Source organism: Protomyctophum bolini (assembly GCF_963924005.1).
Source record: "Protomyctophum bolini genome assembly, chromosome: 22".
Lineage (NCBI taxonomy): Eukaryota > Metazoa > Chordata > Actinopteri > Myctophiformes > Myctophidae > Protomyctophum > Protomyctophum bolini.
In genome coordinates, this window is record NC_137883.1 from 34,571,758 (window position 1) to 34,595,954 (window position 24,197).

Genomic DNA, 24,197 nt, shown 5'->3' on the forward strand with positions numbered 1-24,197 from the left:
TAGATTTCGGGACCTCCACAGCCGTTCAGTGGAGCGACGGCTTCTCTGTTTGGAGGATCTGGATTCACCGCCGCTCAGCAACAACCTGGAACCACCTTAAAGTTTAACGTACGTTTATAATACTACTAGGCCTACTGCTACTACTACTACTACTGTTACTACTAGCCTACTACTATTACTACCAGGGCTCGAAATTAACTTTTTTTCTTGGTAGCACCAGTGCTCCCAAATGAAAAAGTTAGGAGCACATACCAAAAAAGTAAGGAGCACAGACAATATATGTAACGCAATACATTTTATTAATAAAACAGTATAATGTAGCACTGAGCACTGCAGAGTTCATCACATGCCGGGTTGTCCCCACAGGTCTCATCAAATGTCCACCAAATGACAAATTTAACCAACCAATCACATGAATTCAGTTCTTTGTGAGATGATGTATAATGATAAAGAGCGCCTCACTTCACATAGGTGTGATTTTTAAGTCATGCATTGTCCTGGGGCCAGCAGTAACGTGTCTGCAATCACGCCAATGATGTTGGCACATGACTTATCATTGGCGTAACTTAAGTCATGTTTATGTCAATGCCATTCTTTTTCTGTAAACTAAGAAAAGGTTTAAACTTAGTGAAGGCTAGCTCTTCTTTAGCTATGGTGTATGCAGTATTGAATTAAAATGTCAGCTCTGCCTCTTGGGCTGAGAGAGCAGCAGCATTCTGTCGACCTCATAGCCTCACCAATCCTACTTTTTGGGGTAACACATTTGTCCCGACATCTGTTGTGTTTCGTGCTGCCTCCGTGTTTTGTTAAGCTCTCATGTTTGAAATGTTTTGTCTCAGTTGCAAATGCAGTTTTACCTGCCATCTCCGGGCATTTTTTGCAATGAACACAGTGCATTGCCCTGTCCTCCAACGGAAGCCACTCAAATTCCTTTAGCCATTCTTTCCTTAAGCAATATGCTCTCTTCGGTTTCTTAGCTACAGGTGGTCTGTTGGCATTCTCGTCGGCATCGCTGTTATCAACGACAATGTCAACAGCGTCAGCGACTACACTATTGACTTCATTTAGAACAGCAGGCGGTGGCTTCCTAAAAAAATCAACAATAGTTCGCTTCATCTTTGCGTAATGTAACTCTCACACTAGCTTAGCTTCTTCTTATTTTTCCTTTCCCGCATCTGTGCTTCTCCGGACAAGGGAAAGGAAGAGGGTGGGCGGGCTTTAAGGCTACTTTAACCAATCTATGCAAGCCATGCATTTAGGGGTAAAAAGGTACCTAAGGTAATGTAAACATACAGCATTTTTTTATTTAGCAATTAAAAGCATGGGTCTAAAACTACAAGTAACTTCATGGAATAAATTATAGCCTACTTGCAGTGTTAGCTGCAAGCAGTTTTACGCCACATGTATTTATTTGAAAACTCAATTAGCCTATAGTTACTTTTTAGATTGTATCATTGCCAAAGATAAAAACTAAAAGTTTACATCTGTAGCCTAGCTGTGAGATGGTCTGCGTTAGCTGCTGATACTTCAGCACTTTGGTTAGAAAGGCTTCTTCACACACACACACACACACACACACACACACACACACACAGTCACACACGAACACGAAGCAGTAAAACATCGCATTTATCAACTTTTCGCTGCGCGCCTCACAAGGCTATTGGATTTATTTGTGCTTCGTCTTTGCACAATGCACGTATAGGCATACATTGTGTAGAGCTGTGTGTGTGTGTGTGTGTGTGTGTGTGTGTGTGTGTGTGTGTGTGTGCGTGCGTGCGCGGGCTGACGGCATTGCGTCCTCTCTCCACTGTCTTTCTGTGAGTCCCCGATTTCGGAGCTGCAAAATGCAAGAAATAACGCACTTTATGTGCAAACTCCTCGGTGCGCCTTGGAATTGGAGCGCAATGGAAATGACTAAATGAGCATGCTCAGGGTCGAGTGGTCTTCCCCTTTTGCCGAGAAGGCTTCACTTTCTGGGGCGATTGGTCTTGGCGACTCGCCTCGGAAAGTAAAGACTTCTCGGTAAAAGGGGAAGGTCACTCGCCAAAGGTGAAGTCCACTCGCCGAGGCGAGAAGTCCGGTATTCCTATTTATGATATTAACAACAATATCCCCCCCCCCCAGCCTCCAACAGGAAGTGGTCACACGATGGTGAAAGTGACCATCAACACCAAACACCAGTGTATCACCGCCATGAAGGAGTACGAGAACAAGAGCCTGGAGGTACGCTCACTGACACTCACTCACTCACTCACTCATTCACTCACTCACACTGTCTCTCTCTCTAGGAGTACCAACATTGCTATAATGTTCTAACATGTTATAATGTTATATAACATGTGTCTCTAGGAGTTACAGCTAGAGGACTACCAGTCTGTTATAATGTTATATATAACATGTGTCTCTAGGAGTTGAGGCTAGAGGACTACCAGGCCGGTAGGAAGGGCGGGCCCACCAACCCTCTCACGGCGGCCGTAGCGACCGGCGGTCTCTTTGGCGCGGCGGCCCCGGCGGCTCCCAGCACGGCCAGCGGTCTGTTTGGAGCCTCTGTTTGGAGCCTCGGCACAAGTGAGTCTGTCTGTCTGTCTTTTCATATTTCATGATCTAAAATTCACATACTGTATGAGTAAACTAAGGCACCAGTAGTTCTTTCAGATGTTAGGTATAATATTTATGACATTTGAGAAAGACTTTGTGTTGCCAAAATCAATATAAAACATTTTACAAGCAAAAACAGCTGCATATTATGAGAACTTTTAACCCATAGTGCAGGATATTATGACTCATAGGAATAGACTATGTGACAACCAGGTATAGTCTGGTGACCACCGGAGAGACGGGTGACAGCCGGAATGTAGACGGCACCCGGGTGAGCAGTGTGGGTTAGCGCCCCATCCTGTGTCCTCCGTGAGGAGGTGAGCAGTGTTACGAGGAACATTAATTGAGTTGGTACTAATACATTGAGAACCTCAACCTGTGAACTACGTCTCTGCCTCCGGTTCCTGGGATCGTTACAATATATTGCCCCTCAAATACCCCCACCACTACAGCATCGTTCATGTGAACTCTGTCCATGGTTACATTGCAATGATTTAAAAAAGAAAATCCCTATGATGAACAATCATTCACAGCGAACCAGCATCTGCAAGATTCATTTTCATAGTGTGGTGGAGAGACTTGCACGGGTTTGCGCATAGACCTGCCCGGCAGCACTGTTTAATGCAATTTATTTGTGCGTTATAACTATTTTTCACAGCTTTGCGCTGCAATTGGCTAAAAGTTTAAAAACCCAACACTAGTGGATATAAACACCAGAGGGAGCCAAAGGGAGAGTGTTGTTGCAGGAGAACACCTCAGCGTCATAATATATAGGGGAAAAAATAATATATATAAAAATGTAATGTTTGCTTAAAACTTGTCTATATCACCTTTAAACAAAAAGCCCTTTCTTTCAACTGAAGAATAACACCTGCCATACCTTTTTTAACATGACGACAAAAGATAATTAATTTAATTGTTTTAAAAGAGGAACAAATAAATCTAATAGTTTTTCTTCTGTGTTTTGCACGTTTATAGACAAGAGGTACCAGCTGCCCACTGCCCGGGTCCCACCACGCGGTACCCAAAACTGGTAGGAAGAAGGACGCGCTTATGACGTCACATTGATTTAACCCATTCTGACCTGAGATCAGATTCATACGAGGTTTCCACTGGACACACACTGGTCTGATTAACCCATTCTGACCTGAGATCAGATTCATACGAGGTTTCCACTGGACACACACTGGTCTGATTAACCCATTCTGACCTGAGATCAGATTCATACGAGGTTTCGATTTTTCAAAAATAGCAGACCTACAAGCTCGTAGCGCGCCACTCGGTGGGGGCCAATAAGGCTTGTGTGGGGGGCCAATTTATAATAGCTTATGTGGGGGGCCAATATATAAGAGTTTGTTTGCAATGTTTTTTTTTGTTTATTGGTTTTTTTCCACAGAAGCATTATTTAAATACTGAGTTTGACGAATAATAAATGGTGGCATTGACAGCTTCTCTTAAATAAACCCCACAATTATGACATAAAAGAGTAAACACATTGCATTTTCACCCCAAAAACAGAAAACAAGACAAACAAACCCCGACTTTTTTTCTGCTGGGCGTACATACCATGCCATATCTCATTTTATCTTATCTTATGAGATGATTTCCATGAACCAGGGGATGAGCAAGTGACGTCAGGACGTTGACGCTACTTCGGCTGTCGCAAAGTTTCCCATGCACTTTTCTCATAGACATTTCAGAAAGTATTTACCTGTAAGCCTCGGACAAAGCCAACTCGGATTGTGACAAATCATGACAATAAACACTATTTTGGGCCGAACAAATAATTACAAAAGAGAAACAACAGAAATGGTTGTACCCTGCCCTTTTTTTTCTTGTTTCTAATCATTTGTTTGGCCCAATTTTTTTTTGTTATGATTTGAGTGATTTGATGTGAGTCAGGCCTAAGGCCTCACTCACACCTATCGATCTAGCATACAACATGAATGGATGCTAAATGTAAACAAAGGGTGCGGTCCATACTGTCTCTGACCATCCAACTTTTCGTCGGAAAGCTCCGGTACAACTACAACATGACGTCACTCGCAACTTCTGAAACGCATTCCTCCGAATTTTTGTTCTGAAAGCTGCACTCCCAGATGTTGTGACTCGGAGAAAAAATTAAAAGTCTGATCTTTCCGACGAAAAGTTCGGTGGTCTGAGACAGTATGGACTGCCCATGGCCACCCCAATGCATTTCCAATGGAAGTCACATGGTTTGACACAACATATTTGTTGTACAGCTTTCGGCTGTGTTTCGACTGCCCCCCTCCCCCTCATACAACAAATGTTGTGTCAAACCATGTGACTCCCATTGGAAATGAATTGTGAGCTTGCAACAGTAAACAAGTCTCATGCATCAGCTATACAACAATATGTGCACGCGTGAGTGAAGCCGTAGGCTTCTGTCTTTAAATAAATACTTTTTGAAACGTCTACGGGAAAAATGAACGGGAAATTCTCTTCTGGGTCCCTTGTCGTTCTGAAAGGGGGCGGGGCTGAGACGCTCTATAGTGGTGTTGCCAACATTCAGAGTGTCGGATGGTCACAGGTCCTTGGAAATGAAAGTCAATATTGAGGAGGATCCTGATTTTATGATACAATATTCACTCTATCTTGACCAAAAATGCTAAGTTTGTTATTTACTGAGATGGATTGGTCACTCTACTTATGTTCACACTTAAAGTCACTCTGGAGCCAAGTCTGATTTGTGTGTGTGTGTGTGTGATTAACGACCTCTTCCTCCACCACCACCACCTCCAGCACAAGAGCCAATGAGGAGGTCGCCGCCGCCGCCGCCTCCTCGTCCTCCTCCACCGCGGCCACTAGCGGCAACAAGACGTAAAGATAACCTATATTGCATTAATGATAATTTTCTGTAGAATTGACTGTTGACATAATATTGATTTATATTATAATTATTTTTATTTCAGTAAAAAACAAAGAGCCGCTTTGGCCATGGCAAAACACCGGGCGAAGGTGAGGGCCGACCCCGTTCTCCAGGAGGAGGTCAGGAGGAAGGACAGAGAGAGGTCAGAAATACTGTAATATATACTGTATTATCCTGTCACATAGTGGATAAGAGATGCCATTGGTTCTCAAGCGCCTCTAGGCTTGCTGACGATGGATCAGTTTTCATAGCACTAATTTGACGGAGATTATCAATCTCCGTCTCGGGCACATGACCGCGCACTTGAACTTGACGGTGATTTACGTCGCAGGCTTTAAACTATTGTGTTAGAAGAATAGTATGTTCACAAAACCATATTTATTGAAATTGGAAAATGTATATAATATGCTTTATACTTTTAGGAAGAGGAGGGCCGCCGCCGCGGCCAAACGACTGTGAGGCGGCCCCGGCCCCTCTCCCTCTCCCTCTGTCCTGCCGCCTCCTGGAGAACGGGGTTAACCTGGAATCTACCTTTTCTTCCCGGTTTGGTTTTTCACCTATGATCAGGAGCAAGTTTAATTTAATTTAATTTGTCTAATGACAATAAAAAAATATTATTTCTTAATGTACCTATTTCTTCCATTCTTTTCCAAAGCACCAAATATCGTGGATCTACAAGCTCACAATTGCATTGCGGAGAGACGCATTCTGAGCTTGTAGATCAGCTATTTTCACATGTTGTATTTCGAAGTATAAACTATGGCGACCTCTTTGTGTTCATAGAGGCTTTCATCATCCACTTATTAGTGAGGGGGTCGAACATCTCCATGTTTCCAAGGTGTTCACTTCCATCATGGCCCCCGACCGCATACACCTTCCCTGAGGAAAGATTACAACGTTTCAACATTGTGTCAACATTACATTCCATTACATTGTAGTCTCGTGTAGCCATGACAACTATTCCACAATCTCTGGATGCTATGTAGAGTCTGGAACTAGAGTCTGGAGCTCATGTCACGGCTAAAATACTGAATATATGCTTTGATGGTGTCTATTTATATTAGGATACATTTGCACGACGGAAGTGGAGGAGGGGCCGGCTTCCGCTTTCACCCTTAATCATTTTCAGAGCTTCCGTGCTTCCGTATGACCGGAGAAGCACTTGAATATTGTGGCAAGCAACAGTCTGGCCAGGCAGGACTAATGACATTCTAAACACATCATTCTCATAAAGCTACTTAAAAGTCATGCAGATCTAAAACCCTCACTGTCACTAAACTAATACTTAAGGTAGATGTATTCCATTTTACAGTCTGAAATAAAAGGATCAATATGTAATTTGCATCCACTAACTAGAGGGTGCTTGTGATTACTCCTTGTTGTTCTACAAACAATGTAATGTAACATTTCTACTGTGGCATGCAATAGCATGCCACAGTAGTAAATCACCTTGACGGTGATTTACGTCACAGGCTTTAAACTATTGTGTTAGAAGAATAGTATGTTCACAAAACCATATTTATTGAAATTGGAAAATGTATATAATATGCTTTATACTTTTAGGATGAGGAGACGAGGCGCCCCCGCCCCCTGTGTCATGTCCACGCTGTGAACTATATTAAGAACAAGAATGACTAGCATTCACTGACCATTTGATCCAATGACCATGCATGTTGTCTCAAGTCTCATCTGTTAAATGATGATTACACACATTTGAGATGTGTATTAGCCTATCAGCTTAATTAAAGGCCAAAAAGGGATAGAGAGAACTACATGATGTATTAGAAAGGACATGAATATTTCTGTAAACATCTGACAACTGTATATAAAGACTTTAGCTCTGGAAATGAAAGGGACTCACTGGTGGGAGAGCGGCGTGAATGAACATCACAGAGAGATGGATAAAGCTGGTGGGTCTGGGACACCTTTCAGGGGGTATTGGAATCTATGGCGGTCACTGAATAAACCAAAGATGACCAACAACACTTGTCTTCATTTCCCCAGAACCCACATCATAAGTAGTTCAATTGATAATTGCCAAAAAATAAATACACCCATGGTACTAGCACCAGCTTACAGTAGGTGTACCCACTTGCCCCATTGTCTCATCTCTAGAATCTTTTATTGTGACTGTTATCGTTTTATTGTAGGTCAACCAAAGTTTGCTGCTCTAGATGGTAGTGGACATTTACCGGATTCAGACACCCTGCCTTTCCCTAAAGTCCTTATCAACATAGGCAACGCCTACAACGCAGGAACAGGTAATATTTCATACCAATAAAGTCATAAATGACTCAAGGGCTGAGTGGCCTTCGATGGCAAAATGTCTAGACTTTGTTCTGCACAAACATAGTCTCGGCCATGTCTGGCGGAGACAATAATTGTGATTACTCTCTTATTCAGAGAGTAATCATTCTTATAGCCTTTGTCAGTAACAGTCTCCCTGTCTCCCGGCCTGCAGCTCTCTAATGAACTGAAAATACATTTTCAGGTGTGTTGCCAATTTCACCCAATCAGGGGAGAGTACCCATTTGTCAGTTTCAATGTTCCAGTTCCCATTTTGTCTGCTCATTTCTTTGTATCGCCACCAATGTCACTTGTTCATCCTGCTCTTGCACTCTGTCTGTATTGGTTCTGTCTCCTGAGTTGATAAAATTGGTATTCCTGTCGACTCGTGACCACCTGAAATTGTCTTGAGAGAGACTTGAAGTCTCCTGTTACTGATCAAACACTCAATAGCAATGAACATTTTAACAACAAAAATGTAATTCATGCAGTATATTCAAATTATTATAGCATTTTCAGTTCATTTTCAGAAGTGAAAGAAGAAACAGATTTGTGTCCCTGTTGTGTCCTGTTCAAATAAGATCAGAGCCAGGGACACTTTCATGTATAGCGTCTCAATTTTCAGATTCATGGTTGTCTAATGGATTCAGGGACGTGCAGTCGTGCACACATATCAAAGGGGGCTTCATAGCCACCCACTGCCCTTTTTACCCGTCTGTAAAACAACTGCCCTCTCCAGACCACGAATGCAGCATTCACTATGGTGAAAGAAATGCAAATGCCCTCCTCTCCTTTCCATGCCATACCAGAAGACAGCATTCAGGAGAATAGTTTTTTTCCCCTCCGAAGTCTCCTGAACTATTTTGTTTCTAAATCCATGTCGTATACTATACACCTGCATCTCCAGTAGATATAAAGAGTGCAGGGTTGTGCCCTGAAAATAGCTGATCTACAAGCGCTCAACGCGTCGCACCGCGAGTCCGCGACACGTTGTGAGCTTGTAGATCTGCTATTTTTGCAATTTTAGGCCAAAAGTGCCCTCTTATGGGATTTCAGCCCCTGCCTCTCTAAGTCATTCAGGTGTATTTTTCTGCACCAATGTTAGGGTGTATTTCAGGTGTACGTATTTTGCTGCACCAGTGTTGGTGTTAGGGTTAGGTGTATTTCAGGTGTATATTTAGGTGTATTTGCGGCTGCACCAGTGTTAGGGTTAGGTGCATATTAGTGTGCACCCCAGAACAGTGTTTACGTTGCTTGATTCAATATTTTGATATTTCATTTTATCAGAAATATACCTACTGTATACAAACCTGACTTCAAACTCCTTAACGCCTTCATTGAAAAGTACATGTCCTTGGTTCTGGTGACTGATATTGTCTTTCTATAATGCATGCATGGGCCATGGTTTTTCAATAAAGTATTTTTTCCTATGCACAGCTTTGTGTGTGTAGAATGGAATGTGATGATTTGATTGGCTGATGTATGATGATGATGTATGATGACAAGTTGATTATTTTATGGACATATTCCTGAAAAATGCATAAGCCTACTTTTGCTCATAGGATTATAAATTATTCAAGTTATTTCACATTTTGCAAATATAAAGATCCAGTCGTAATGAGTTAATGTAAATCTTTCTGTTTCGTAAATAAAGGCTTTGCTCTAACTATCCCCACGCAATGACATCGGGCCGGTGCTGCGCACGCACACACGGCACGCACGCACACGCCATGATTGGCACATTGCTCATAGCCTGATATTAAACTGAATTGTCAACCATCACACTCAGTGAATGGGCAGAGACTATGGTCTGGATTGAGGGAAACACACACACACACAGTCACACACGCACGCACGCACACACACACACACACACACACACACACACACACACACACACCTAGCACCGATAAGAAAGCAAATCAACTGTGTGGCAGGCAGGATATAGGATACAATTATTATATTCTTCGTGCCAAATGTTTCCATGTGTACCCTCTCAAAGTTACAGACCTGTAAGGGTCCATTTGTACCCTCTCAAAGTTACAGACCTGTAAGGGTCCATTTGTACCCTCTCAAAGTTACAGACCTGTAAGGGTCCATTTGTACCCTCTCAAAGTTACAGACCTGTAAGGGTCCATTTGGAACCACATATAGGAATTGTTAAAGGGAAACGTTCAGGAATCGGATCGTTAGATCCTAAAGGATCTCAACCCTGCCTGTATACATAACATAAAATAGGGGAAGACGGACGTTAACAAGAACAAGGTTGCTCCTGCAGTTTGATGATAGCCTTATCAACTCAAACAGCTGGAAGGAAGTTCCATGCAGCTGGCAGTTGTTCTCATAGCAGCACAGATCAGTCCGGGGTTTGGTGCGAGTCGTTATCTGACGGAGAGCTGACTTCCTCATCAGCCTGCCCACATTATACTGCCCTGCAAAGAGTGTGTTATACGTCGGTATGGCATGGGCCTTGTAGTACTACAACTACAGTTGTTCTTACAACACAACACTCCATATATGGAATAAAGGGACACAGAGAGACAGATACAGAAATCTCCATGGGTATAAAAGGGACACAGACAGATGGGTGGAAGTTGGAACAGGCACTCTGGCACGGGTACGGCATAGGCATGGATCTCCAACTTCCATCGTTATTGACTCTGTGCTCTACAGCCGGACACCGGTCTAGTTTTAGTAATGTTGTTAGGCCTGTCCATGGGCCCCTGGTAGACAAAGGCCCCTGGGCAGTGGCCCCACTGGCCTGGCGACCTGTCCATGTGTAATATGTTGCACAAAGAGAATGCGGTCCATGTGGATCTCACAGAAAAAGTAGCTATTTACCTATTTTAATAACCAAATTCCAAATTTCTGTCAACTTTCAAATGGATTTATTTGATACTTTATGCAGCCTATATGAGAGCTGCAGACTGCGTATTGGGTGCAGTGGCCTACACAGAGTGACAAATTTGAATTCCATTGAGCTGAATCTCTCCACCAAATTGAATGAGTAATTAGAAATAGTTTCCAAAATATTTAATTCCCCCCACAAAATAGTCCCCAGTCCTTCTCCCAAAACACAACACACATGGTATGGGGTGGGGTAGCCCTGGTCCAATGCTTACAGCGAGTGTCTCTCACTCGCTGTAAGCATTGGACCAGGGCTAGGGGTGGGGAGCATCATTGGGAATGGGGGACCAGTTCTCACAATTTCTCCACTTATTATACCAAACACTACACTACCCACAGTTCCACGCGCTGTTACACATACTAGAGCCCTGTTGTAGGAAATCCGCTTGTTGTGTGTGGTGGTGGATTAATTTGTAATCCGACAGAAGAGGGTCTGGATGAGTCCAAACCATAGAGGTCCAAACCAAGCCTCACAACATCGGATCACGACGAGTCACACACATACACCACACGGCATGCACACAACGCCCACCCACATACCCACAGCAGCGGCAGGGTTAGGGTAGGGCTGGGCAAGGCAGGCAGGCAGCGGGGGCTTTTTGAACAGATGCACCACACACCACTCCTCGATCGTCTAAAAAAAAAGAAAAACAAACCTGTTATATGAACCAAAACTGGTTCAAGTTGTCCATACACCACCGGGGGTGGTGACTCCGCCCTGAATATGCGTTGTCGTGTCAGTGTATATTACTGTTTATTTCATTGGCCCGTTTGACTGTCAAGGGTTCAGCCTCCAGGAAGAAACCCTAAATACAAAGTGAATACACCATTGCACATAAAAATGACTCCAGGGTGTCTAATGAAGTAAGGTACATTTATTTATAAAGCGCCTTTCAAAACAAATGTCACAAGGTGCTGTACAATAAATAAAATGAAATAAAACAAGAGCAATACATCATCAATAAAACGAAAACACAATGACAGAGTAATAATACAAGTTTATATAATATATATATATATATATATATATGCAGTACCATATAGACAATATTACAGACAAGTGTTATTGAAACAAATGGGTTTTTAGCAGCTTTTTGAAGTGAACGTCTCGAGTCTCGACAGATTCTTCCCTCCTTAGGGAAAGGGGTAATTCATTCCATAGGGAAGGGGCTACAACTTCAAAAGCTCTATCGGCTTTTGTTCTCAGTCTCGTATTAGGAACTTTGAGCAGGTCTTTACCTGAAGACCTCAGTGTTCTCACATTCGATATGGGGAATAAAAGTTCAGTAATGCAGTACTGTCACCTCATAGACACATGAAAAATACAACAATTGTGGCACTCCATCTTTAAAACTACTGGCTCACTTCTGCCTGTTTTCTTTTAAGTGATTGTGATTGTGAAAGAGGTACCAGAGAGCCCCTTTGAAATTGAGAGCTTTGATCCCCTGACCAATCAATGGAAGACACTAGGACGTTTGCCATTGGCGACTCAAGGAAGTTTGCCAGCGCAGGATCCTGCTACATTTAAGTCTGGTGAGTAAATGCCACGAACCCAAGTCAACAAATAACAGGGTAAATAGACACATAAGTAGAGTGCCAAAAAATAGAAATGGTGCTCATCACAGCACAGGTAGATTATTGTGGCCTCCTGGTGGCACTATAATAGGCCAATGAGAAAAGGGTGCCATTTCTTTCGAGGTCTCTCAAGGCAGTCTTTCATGATTTGAGGCATTTTGTTCCAAAAATCGATTGTGGCGCTATAACAGGCCAATGTGAAAAGGGTGGCATTTCTTCCACAGCCTAGTGAGACTGTACGTGCAAAATGTCATGGAAATAGCATGCTGCGTTCATGATTTGAGGCATTTGTTCAAAATTTGTGCAAACATTAGAAGCTAATGTTAAGCCCAAAACCACACCAGTGGGTCGAGACGCAACAAACCGGTTTCAGCATTCGTTCCAGCAGAGTGAAAGTCCTGTGTTCTGCGCATGTCTACGCAAGTCGACCCAAAGGATTCAATTGGTTCAATTCAATGGTTGCTTGCGTCTACTCGCAACAGTTTGGTTGCAAGGAGTTGCAAGGCGACCCATTGGTGTGGTTTGTGCTTTAGCCAATCAGGATGGAATATGGACAGATCCATCATGATCATATGTCTATAGAGATACTGTGAACCAATTTGTGTGATTCTTTTTTGACAGAATCTGAAGTACCGGTAGTAATAAAAAAAAGGCATCTTTATTTCTCTAACAATTGAGGCATAAGGTAAATCGTTTTAATTCTGCTCTTCTCTCACCATAGGCCGCAGTACTCTGTATTTGACTGGAGGATCGGGTTCTCACAAAGAAGAGATGTTTTGCTATGACGTTTCCCATAACTCATGGTGGTCAGCTCCATTGGCTCCCATGAATGAACCACGCGGCAACTTCTGTAAGATTGTTAATTATAATCTAGGGTGCAAGATTTGCCAATAGATAAAGGACAAGCCACCATTATATATCTAGAGTCTAGATATGTCTAGATTCTAGTAGACAAGATTTGTAGATATGACAAGATTTCTAGACAATATTCGTAATTGTATGAAAATTACTTTAAAATGTTCTGAAAAGAATGAACGTCTGTACAGGTAGCAGAATTGATCCGTTCAAATGGCAGGAGTGACAACTAAACAGTAATGACATCATTAGTGGAACTAGTTGTACATACTGTATAGACTGTACTGTACAATATTGGCCTATAAATTAACATAGTAAATGTCTAGTATTCAAAATAGCTATATTTTTAATGCTTTGGAAGACTTTCTATGGTTTAATAATAATATAGAGCTATAATAAATATACAGTATCGATAATATAAGTGTCCCTGTATTTGTTGAGTAGGTAATATTCCTTCCACTCGGACTCCTGATATCACAGCCTTGATTATGGATTTATGGAGACTGCATGGTGCATTTGGCAAGGGCATCACTTCTAACGAGGTTTTTTTTCTTCTTTCTTTTTTTGACAAACTCCACATATGGTCTATATAGCGATGGTGAAGCTAGACGACGCTGGTTATAACACGATGGTGATGCTAGATGGCTATGGTTATGCCTTTGATGGTTTCTCAGTCGAGAAGTACGGCCCCAGCGGCGACACCTGGCAGCTTGTGGATTCTGTCGATGTGTCGGAGAAGTTCACAGAGTTCACTACTGTGGGAGCCCTAGAAGGACATCTCTATTTTATTGTCCATTGTGGTGGAAAAGGTACTGGCATGTTTTACTTAAGTAAAAGTATCAATACTGCAATGTAGAACTACTCTGTTTCTGTTAAAGTACAGAATTCAAAATTGACTTTAGTAAAAGTCAGTATTGGTATCGGTACCAATACTGTATTGGTATCGACATTACTTTAAATACCACATGTAGAAAGTACTCATTGGGCAGGATGTCCCGTTTTGAGTTTTCAAATGTATACAAACATTTTGAAAATCTACAAATCTACAAGCTCGTAGATCGGCTATTTTCAATTGGCCGAAATGTATATACCTTAGGGTTGAAGTGTATTGTAATAATAATTACAATACTACGCCTATACAAGTAGAAGTAAAAATATTGGATGCGTTAAGTTACTTTACACCACAGACTTTTGTTGCCAAGAATAATGGCTGTACCCATTTCAGTACCCACTACTGTGGTTATGTATTTCAGTACCCACTACTGTGGTTATGTATTTCAGTACCCACTACTGTGGTTATGTATTTCAGTACCCACTACTGTGGTTATGTATTTCAGTACCCACTACTGTGGTTATGTATTTCAGTACCCACTACTGTGGTTATGTATTTCAGTACCCACTACTGTGGTTATGTATTTCAGTACCCACTACTGTGGTTATGTATTTCAGTACCCACTACTGTGGTTATGTATTTCAGTACCCACTACTGTGGTTATGTATTTCAGTACCCACTACTGTGGTTATGTATTTCAGTACCCACTACTGTGGTTATGTATTTCAGTACCCACTACTGTGGTTATGTATTTCAGTACCCACTACTGTGGTTATGTATTTCAGTACCCACTACTGTGGTTATGTATTTCAGTACCCACTACTGTGGTTATGTATTTCAGTACCCACTACTGTGGTTATGTATTTCAGTACCCACTACTGTGGTTATGTATTTCAGTACCCACTACTGTGGTTATGTATTTCAGTACCCACTACTGTGGTTATGTATTTCAGTACCCACTACTGTGGTTATGTATTTCAGTACCCACTACTGTGGTTATGTATTTCAGTACCCACTACTGTGGTTATGTATTTCAGTACCCACTACTGTGGTTATGTATTTCAGTACCCACTACTGTGGTTATGTATTTCAGTACCCACTACTGTGGTTATGTATTTCAGTACCCACTACTGTGGTTATGTATTTCAGTACCCACTACTGTGGTTATGTATTTCAGTACCCACTACTGTGGTTATGTATTTCAGTACCCACTACTGTGGTTATGTATTTCAGTACCCACTACTGTGGTTATGTATTTCAGTACCCACTACTGTGGTTATGTATTTCAGTACCCACTACTGTGGTTATGTATTTCAGTACCCACTACTGTGGTTATGTATTTCTCTCACGGCACAGTGTATTCTATTCTGGCTAAAATGTAGTACCGGTATTTCAACATTTCAGCTTATTGAAACCCTTGCCTTCAGCAAAGCTGTGTGGAATGTCTATTGCAGTCATCTGTGGGATTTTCTGGGTTTTTTGTATTAATTTTTTTCATGGCCAGGATCATAGCATAATGGTCAACTGAAAATGTCTTAAAAGGAACCCTGGCTAATAAGACAAATATGCCTTAATATATTATAATCGACCTCTATAACTAAAATCTAACATTTAAAACACCTTAAATATTTTATTTATTTCATAAATTGATAATGTTTCACTCAATAGGGGGAACTCCTGTCGCAATTTAATGATGTCATACGTCCTTGTGTGGTCTAGCCCTATGGAATGCACGTGTTAATAAAAACAACTTAATACTTCCTGAGGTTAATATGAGCATCAAAGCAGTATTTTAAATACTTTTTATTAGCACATGCATTCTATATATTCCATAGGGCTAGACCACACATGGACAAATTACATCATCAACAGACAGGAGTTCTCCCTTTTGAGTGAAGGATTATCAATTTTATAAAATAAATACAATGTTTAAGGTGTTATACATTTATTTTTTTTAGTTATAGAGGGCAATTATAATGTATTAAGGCATATTTGTCTTTTTAGCCTGTTATTTTTACATCTTCATCATACTGTTGGTGACACTTAGGCCCCTTTTCCACCGGTTGGTCCCCAATGGGAACCGATTCAGTTCTTTTTGGTTCTTGGGCCCTCATTTATCAATTGAGTGTAAAATCTGCCCCAAATTCGTGTGCAGGTTTCGTAGAACACCCACGTCGCCACGACATTTATAAAGTGATCGCAAACAGCTGATCCTTCCTTAATTTCGTTCTGACGTTAATAAATGTGACGGCTGAAATCTATCTGGCACGCCCTATGAAATCAAGCCTCGCCCTCGCTTTTGCGACATGAACACATGCAATACGACCTGCGGAAACCATGGTTACAGGGAAAATGTTTCTCCCGTGCCTTGCTGCCCGCCTCACCCCCTTCTCTCATACACACACACAGACGCACGCACACGCAACTTGCAATCCCTGCCCAACTAACTGGTGTTAAATAAATAAAGAACGGACACCTGCATGAATTAAATAAAGTTATAGGCCTACCCTGTCTGCTTCCCTCTCCCCCTCTCATTGCCTTGCTATCATGCACGCACGCAGGCATGTAGTCCATGAGCCAGAGCTCAAAAATTGGAACGTTAATTATGAATTGAGTAGCAAAACCATACCTATATTAGATTGTTATCACCATGAAACTTCCCCAATTGAGTACTTACACGAAGACAATGATTTATTGTATTACAAATATTAAATTTTTAAATGTGCAAATGATGCATTATGTAGGAAAATATGCTAAATAATAGAAAAAAATAGCTACTACTGTGGAAGGGTTATCATCATGTATTCATTTACTTGTATTGATAATTTGTATCAAACAATTTTGTGTGTGTGTGTGTGTGTGTGTCCTGGGCCCTAGGTGTCAGTACAACCCTGAAACATCTTTATGGACAGAAGTCGCTCCTATGCAGAAGTCGCGTTTAACTCCAGCTGTCTGTACTCTCAACGGAAAGCTCTATGTAATAGGTACTCATTAGGCTCTGTGGGCAGGTGCCAAGTGCTGCTGAAAATGGAAATCAGTATATCCATAAAGCTAGTCAACATACGGAAGTACACAGTGCTGTAAAATATCCTAATAGATGGTTGTGTGACAGTGATGATTTGAGGTTATTTTGATGTTATCTGCATGGTGTTGGTCCACAGAGCCAAAACTACTAGTAATTGGTGTACTGACCACATGGTATTACTGTGTTAAAACTACTATTAACTGGTGTACTGACCACATGGTATTACTGTGCTTAACTGACCAGCCAACTGGCCTGACCTGAACCCCACAGAGAATCTATCTTTTATTGTCACGAGGAAGGTGTGAGACACTAGATTCAACAATACAAATACAGCTGCTATCAAAGCAAATCTGGGCTTCCATAACACCAACAGTGGTACAGGCTGATCACCTCCATGCCACGCCCCATTGATGAAATCATGTTTTTTAAAGTAGCCCAGACCAGTATTGAGTGCATAAATTAACATACTTTTCAGATGGTTGACATTTCTGCATTGGATTTTTTTTAATCTGTAGGTGGGATGGACGACGATGACTTTCTTTACGATGACTTTCTTTTGGGGACAAACACAATGGAATGTTACGACCCTGAGACCAATCAATGGACCGTGTGTGCCCCCATGCAAGAGAGACGCTCTGCTGGGCATAGCGCGGTTGTGGTGGATGGAAAGATCTACGTACTAGGAGGCCGAGGCACACCTAGATCGACGTAAGACACTGCTGCTCCATGAATGCCTGGGAAAAGGTGGCTTCTTGTTCACAGCATACTGTATATTTAACACATGGCTATTGGTCTCTTCATGTAGAATCATCCAGACCATTGAGCGCTATTGTGAAGAGACGGACACCTGGGAAACTGGGGGGCAGATTCCCATTCCCAATGCAGATGAATTTGCCGCATTCAGCAGCATGTCTTTCAAGCTGAGGAAAGACTGTGCAGCCATAGTTGATGAATATGAAAGTGATTTTTCTGAATAAATTGATCCAGGGCACTATGTGTATGTAACAACAAGAGCCGTACAAATCTTCTCTTCTCTAAAGTTCTCTTCCCTGGCATATATTTTCACATGGGGGTCCGCGGGGCTAATAAGTGTCAATTTGGGGGTCCTTGACATGAAAAGGCTTGGGAACCACTGGTCTGGACGTCTGGTGTACAGCATCGCATTTGGTGTGAAAGGAATACTACATTTTGGTGTGCGTCATCATCATCATGGTGTAAATAGGATAAACATTGTGGGGATTTAGTGCCTCCATGTGGCCAACAGAGACCATATCTCATGACATGAGGCCCTTATTTGATATCTTAATATTTATGACGGTGTGCAATATTTTAAGTCTCTATGTTCCATGTGATGGGAATGGATACTAACACAAAAAACCCCATAAAAAGTGTTTTACTTTATACGCATACTGTCATCATAATACATTTCACATTGATTTTTCATGAGTATAAAGTTTGTCCAACATAATCGTTTAGGATTCCCGGAATGCATAATGACATATTAGTCAATCTGGTCCCAAACATATGATATGCAGATACTGTACACATTTATACATGATGAACAGATTATTAAAGAGATATCTTAATCTTGTCATACTTTACAAAATAAATCTGTTACACATCTGTTTCGTTGTGGTTTGTCTCTGCTCAGATCAAGGGTAGTGAGAGTTGACCATTTAAATCCTAGATACCCTAGGCCAGTGGTTCCCAAAGTGGGGTCCGGGGACCCCCAGCGGTCCCTGAGGGAGTTCCAGGGGGTCCCCAGCTAAATGATAGTTTGGAACCAAATGGACCCTTATGGGTTTGTATTACTCTGAGAGTGTACAAATGGAACCAAACCAGAGTTAACTTAATTGGGGGTCTCAGAGAAAGAAATGGCATTAAATGGGGGTCCGTAGACTAATGCATGTCAAACATGGGGGGGTCCTTGAAATGAAACGGGTTAAGAATCACTGCTAGAGCCGTAAATATCTTCTCTTATGTGGGGGGTCCCTGGCATATTTCAAATGGGGGTCCGCGGGGCTAATTAGTGTCAATTTGGGTGTCATTGACATGACAAAGTTTGGGAACCACTGCCTATAGGCTAGGGGTCTGTCCATGACGCGTTGTGAGCTTGCCATTTTCATCGAACGTTCACCTATTGTGACACACCCATTAAGAGCTATAGGGTTCAAGTAGTTATAGGCAAATATTAATAATAATTGGCACATCATTTTATTCCCTCTTATGAAACCCACTACCCCTGATCAGGATTGGATTGTGGATCCAAACTTCAAAAAGACTGTCACAAGCACGTGTCGACTGTCTTGACCTTTGGAGAGGTGGGCTCAGTGGCCGTGTCGGGCTGAGCCTCTCGACAGAAGAACACGGCAGGGTTTTTACAGGCCCACATTGCCACTTCCCCTCCATTTCCAGGACTCGAACTCGACAGCTGGCTGTTGTTCACTCCGACTCGACTTATGTAACGGTCCCTGATTCGGTCCGTTCGGTTCGGCCGAGTCTCCCGGTGCTGGGTTTGATTGGATAAGTAGGCGGCGACGTTCCTCGTCCGATAGCCCTCCTCCCGACTGCGTCCCAGCAACATGGATATATTGGGGTTCCTCAGGGCGTAGATTAGAGGGTTAATCGCCCCGTTGGCCCAGGCGAGCCAGATGGCCACCGCGTCCATAGTGGGGTTGAATGTGTAGTTCCCCATCGCTGTGACTAACCCCATTAAACAATATGGCCCCCAGCACAAGATGATGAACACAATCATAATCAGTACAGTGGTGGCCGTTCGCATTTCACTGTAGAATCGTAGCAGGTAGGCATACGTGGTCACGGGGCGCACGCGGATTTCAGAAAGACGAACTGTCTTACAGATGTTATAATGACAGAAGCACATGAGGGAGAAAGGTAACAGGTAACATATGGCTATGAGAGAGATGCTATACGCAGTGCCCATGCGGGACATCCCGGAGTGAAATGCATACATGCAGTGGTAGAAACCCTGCTTATGGACCTCGTCGGGGCTTCGGACCAACAGATACCACGGCAAAGAGAACAGGACAGCCGTTAGCCAAACGGCTGCCAGTAACTGAACGGCTCTCTGGCGCCCGATTTTGGCCTGCGGTTGCCTCACTATGGCACAGTATCTGTCGAAGGAGATGAGGGTCATGGTCAGGGTGGAGACGACGCCAAAACACACGTTGAAGAACCCGTTGGCCACGCAGAAACGCTCGCCGAACATCCACACGCCGTCTTCACTGAAGAGCATGAGGAAGGAGAACGGCAGACACAGGACGGCGGAGAGGAAGTCCGACAGGGACAGCGACATGATGAAGGCGTTGGTCACCGTTCTCAGCTGTCTGTGTCTGACGATGACGACGACGACCGCCGAGTTGCCGAGGCTCGACAGGAGGAAGATGGAGAGGAGGACGATGGCCTGAGCCGCCACCGTGACGCCGTGTAGCACAGAGTTCCTCTTCGCAGAACTCGGCACAGAAGGACGGTAGGACTGGTGGATTTGTCCGCCTTCTCTGAACCCCGTTAAGTTTCCAATCACCATGGCCTCTGTGGTTGTGGCCGTTAAGCTGGTCGCTATAGAAACCACCCTAGGAATAAAACAAAAACGAAATGGTCAAACAAGAAGTGTATTTTATGCATAGTACGAATTATTAGTGCAATTATTCTGCAATTATTATACAACTGCTGATCACCAGGTCATGAGACATACGTGTGAACTGCGAAGCCATCACTACTTATAACAATACATAAAATGGTTTGTTTTGGTTTGGTTGAGGGATACAATTTAGAGAAAGTGCCAGATGCTGTTTTAAAATGAAGGATCATTTCTGCACAATGACCACGCTGTTTACTACTCAATACTGTACTTTTACATTTCCTGTGACATGTCACCCAGGGCTTACTTTTTATTGTCTGTTAGTATTATTCCACGAGCACTGAAAAACTAAAAGCAGGAATAGGAATATTGGTGAGGCGCTAGTCAGAGAGTACAACTCTTCAAATGAAATCACATGACCAAACTCGACAAAACGTTTGACAATAGTTTATACTTCGGAAAGTTTAAAACAGCCACTAGAGACTATACACTGACTATACTATACTATTCTACTATGGTTTGAATCGACCCGACATTGCTATCCTTGCTAGCCCCACTTTCAGGGGCTAAAGATCACGGAGGGAGCAGGAATATTTTACATTATTATTATTAGTGCCAAAAGGTAATATTTAAGCAATAAGCCACGAGAGGTCTCAGGTTACCGGGTATTTTACAATGGCTGGGGGCGTAGGCACACACGCACACACACACACTCCTGGCAGTGGTAATGAAGTGGGAAGTGAGAGAGGGAAGGAGAAGAAATGTGGTTGGTTTGTTGGTTATGAAATAAGGAATTACCTTGAAATGCCTAGTTCCTTTATGAAGTTTGCAGCAGATGTCTCGGCGGTGTAGTTCCCGGCACCGCTGCCCGTCTGGGCCTCGCTTCCAGGGGAATCCATTAATGGGGGACCAAGAAAGACGGGAGGAAGTCCATCCCTTGTAAAGGACCATCAGGGTTACATGTCAGACGGTGTCCATAGTCAACATCGGTCACATAGTTGTTTATAATAAACCTCAAACATTTTCCACAAAAACATTTTTTTTATAGATGTTTTCTTATGATTTATCCATATTCAATAAAGGTAACAGAATGTATGAGATCATTTGACGTCGTGTCAATGTCAGACAAAAAATGCACTGTATTATTGAAAGCTAAAAAGAAACGGTTGATAATGCAGCACACCGGATCATTTCAACAGGTGGTCCCTAGATGGCATCTAAAAGCACTGCTCAGATCTGAATGCACTGTGTAGGCCTATGTACCATTAATATTAGTCCTATTTACCACTCCCTTATGGAGCTATGTGTGTGGGTGGCTGGCTGGCTGGGTGGGTGCCTGGCTGGGTATGAGCACAAAAACAGCATGGTTGTTTTTCACCATCTGTGCACAAGTTAAGTAAGCACAACCTAACGCACACACGCACATATTAACTGTATATATGGTGATTTCGGGTGTGCCAGTACAGTACAGTGACAGGACAGTACAGTGACAGTACAGTACAGTACAGTACAGTACAGTACAGTACAGTACAGTACAGTAGAGGGACCCCCACACGGTAACTCTGTCATTTCTCAACCGTTTCGGACGTGGGGCGGCTCGCCGGAATCGGGCAGGCACCCTGGGTGCGTTCCTGTGGGTCTGGAACTTCTGATAGTAATAGGAGTATAATTCATTTGATCATTATTCTAGCTAACTTTCATAATCGTAAACCAAATGTATAGTCATTCCAAACCTTCTTTCGTTGTATTCGAGATTGAGGCCAAGCAGTAATTAAAACAATGTATAACTAAAAGAAAAAAAGAAAGCCGAGAACTGTTGCTTTGTGTTCACTCTTGTTCACTCTCAGCAATGTTTTCTGTTAGTATATAATCCCCTGGCTCTGATATTGTATTGTTAAATAACTTTGCTGTTTGTGTTTGTATTGTATTGTATTGTCTACTGTCTGTATGTCATGACTGTTATAGATTTGTACCAAAAAAAGAAAGAAAATATGTATATATAATAGGCTAAAATGAAGACTAAGGAAGAAGAGAATGAAGACACAGTTTTCTGTAATTGCATTCCATCATCATTTGAGAAGTAGGCTATGGTAGAATGTCTTTTTTAGTTTTATGGATTGCATATTATCCACGTTGGACAAACGTTTTTGCCACGTATAATACCTCTGTTTTAGTGTTCAGTGTAGCTATATTATCGCACTATTATCGACAGTGTTAATAAGTATAGGCCCACTTATGTGTATTCCAGCACTCGTATAAACACATACGTCTACAACGGCCATTGAATTAATTAATATATAATACAGCCCTGAAACATGACTGTCAAGTGTGAACCATCATGGCAAGCTATATTGCAAAGTCAATAACAGTGCTATAACCCGGTGTTGTGTTTTCACCATTTGTTGATGGAAATGCTCCTTATCAATTCCATAGCTCAATAGCGCAGTCGTCATCATCCATTGCCAATCCGATTCAGGATCAAAGGGTCGACACAGGAATCCGTCTGCAAAAAATAAAAATAAAAATGCAAATCCGTCAAAATAAGCAGACAACAGGAGAAGATGAAATAATGCCGTACGTTAATTCTTCTGCAGCAGCAGCAGCAGCGCTGCTGCTCAGTCGGATATGTTCTCTTATATTTCCCCCGCAGGCAGCACTTTGTTTACAATAAGAGACAGACGCTTCACTTCACAATATTAGGCTACGATATTATAGTCTTTGTATCTTCTCTCCATCTGTTGTATGAATATGATGAAGACCACGCCTTCTCCTCCAGACCACCCGGACTTTTAAGGGGGTGGGGCGAAGGGGGGGGGGGGGGGGGGCTTGAACTCCCCCCCCCCCCCCCATGTTGATTTCGTAAACATTTATTTTTCACATCAAGAACCACCGAATTATAATGATTGCGGAACCCAAAATATTTTGTGCCAGATATTTTTGTACCCGAGAAAATCTTTCGAAAATTGCCAGTCTATGTCTCTTTACTCCACCTGGAAATAAAGCTGCAGAACATGCAATGCAACATGCAATTTAAAATAATAATAATAATGTACACTCTAGTCTGGCCCCATGCAAACACATCTCTGTTCTTACACATCTCTCAAGCTGGTGACTACCGTGACTGGCCTTCATAATTCATAAAAGAGCTGAGCCTCTTTGCTATGCCATAACATCTATTGAGTAGGATATTATACAAATAAATTATCATGTGAAATTATTTAGTATTCGAAAGTTTAGGTAGACAGGTACAAAAAAGTAGTAGGCCTAGATAGCATAGTGTAGTAACATGTAGAATAGGTGTAGTACTTCTGGCTGGCCACAAGATGAGGCTATTTCCTAATAGTCAGTGTGGGTTTAGTTTGTTTTGCAATTTGGACCTATTTGATCCTATCCTGCGTGAGCTAAAATAATTGCGTATGTATCAAAGTGTTGTCTTGAGAAATAATACACTGATGTGTAAGTATCGTGTGATAAAAAATAAATCATGTTTCGGACACACACAGACCACAAAAGTGGAGAACAGGAAGCTGTCTTCAGACCGGATGCAGGAAGGGTGTTCAAATGTATTCCTTCCGGAAACACATAACCCAGGCAGGCGAGTGTACTTACTGTACTAGTTGGTTAA

The 24,197-nt window shown here is 42.3% G+C and overlaps 1 protein-coding gene across 1 annotated transcript; it reads right to left on the reverse strand.

Moving 5' to 3' along the window:
- Positions 1-18,396: 18,396 nt before the first annotated feature.
- Positions 18,397-23,292, reverse strand: gpr135 (G protein-coupled receptor 135). The gene is made up of 3 exons (XM_080756842.1): positions 22,969-23,292; positions 21,371-21,508; positions 18,397-20,564 (listed from the first exon to the last, which is right to left on the reverse strand). The coding sequence occupies exons 1-3, from the start codon at positions 23,001-23,003 to the stop codon at positions 19,256-19,258; spliced, it is 1,482 nt and encodes a 493-aa protein (XP_080612968.1). The 5' UTR covers positions 23,004-23,292; the 3' UTR covers positions 18,397-19,255.
- Between the last annotated feature and the right edge of the window lie 905 nt (positions 23,293-24,197).

Excerpts from the sequence above, each read along its gene's own strand:
- gpr135 (XM_080756842.1), bottom strand. The coding sequence starts at position 23,003 with ATGGAATTGATAAGGAGCATTTCCATCAACAAATG. Across the intron at positions 21,509-22,968 it reads AGCATTTCCATCAACAAATG|GGATGGACTTCCTCCCGTCT; the intron begins GTGAAAACACAA and ends GTCCTTTACAAG. Across the intron at positions 20,565-21,370 it reads AAGGAACTAGGCATTTCAAG|GGTGGTTTCTATAGCGACCA; the intron begins GTAATTCCTTAT and ends TTTTATTCCTAG.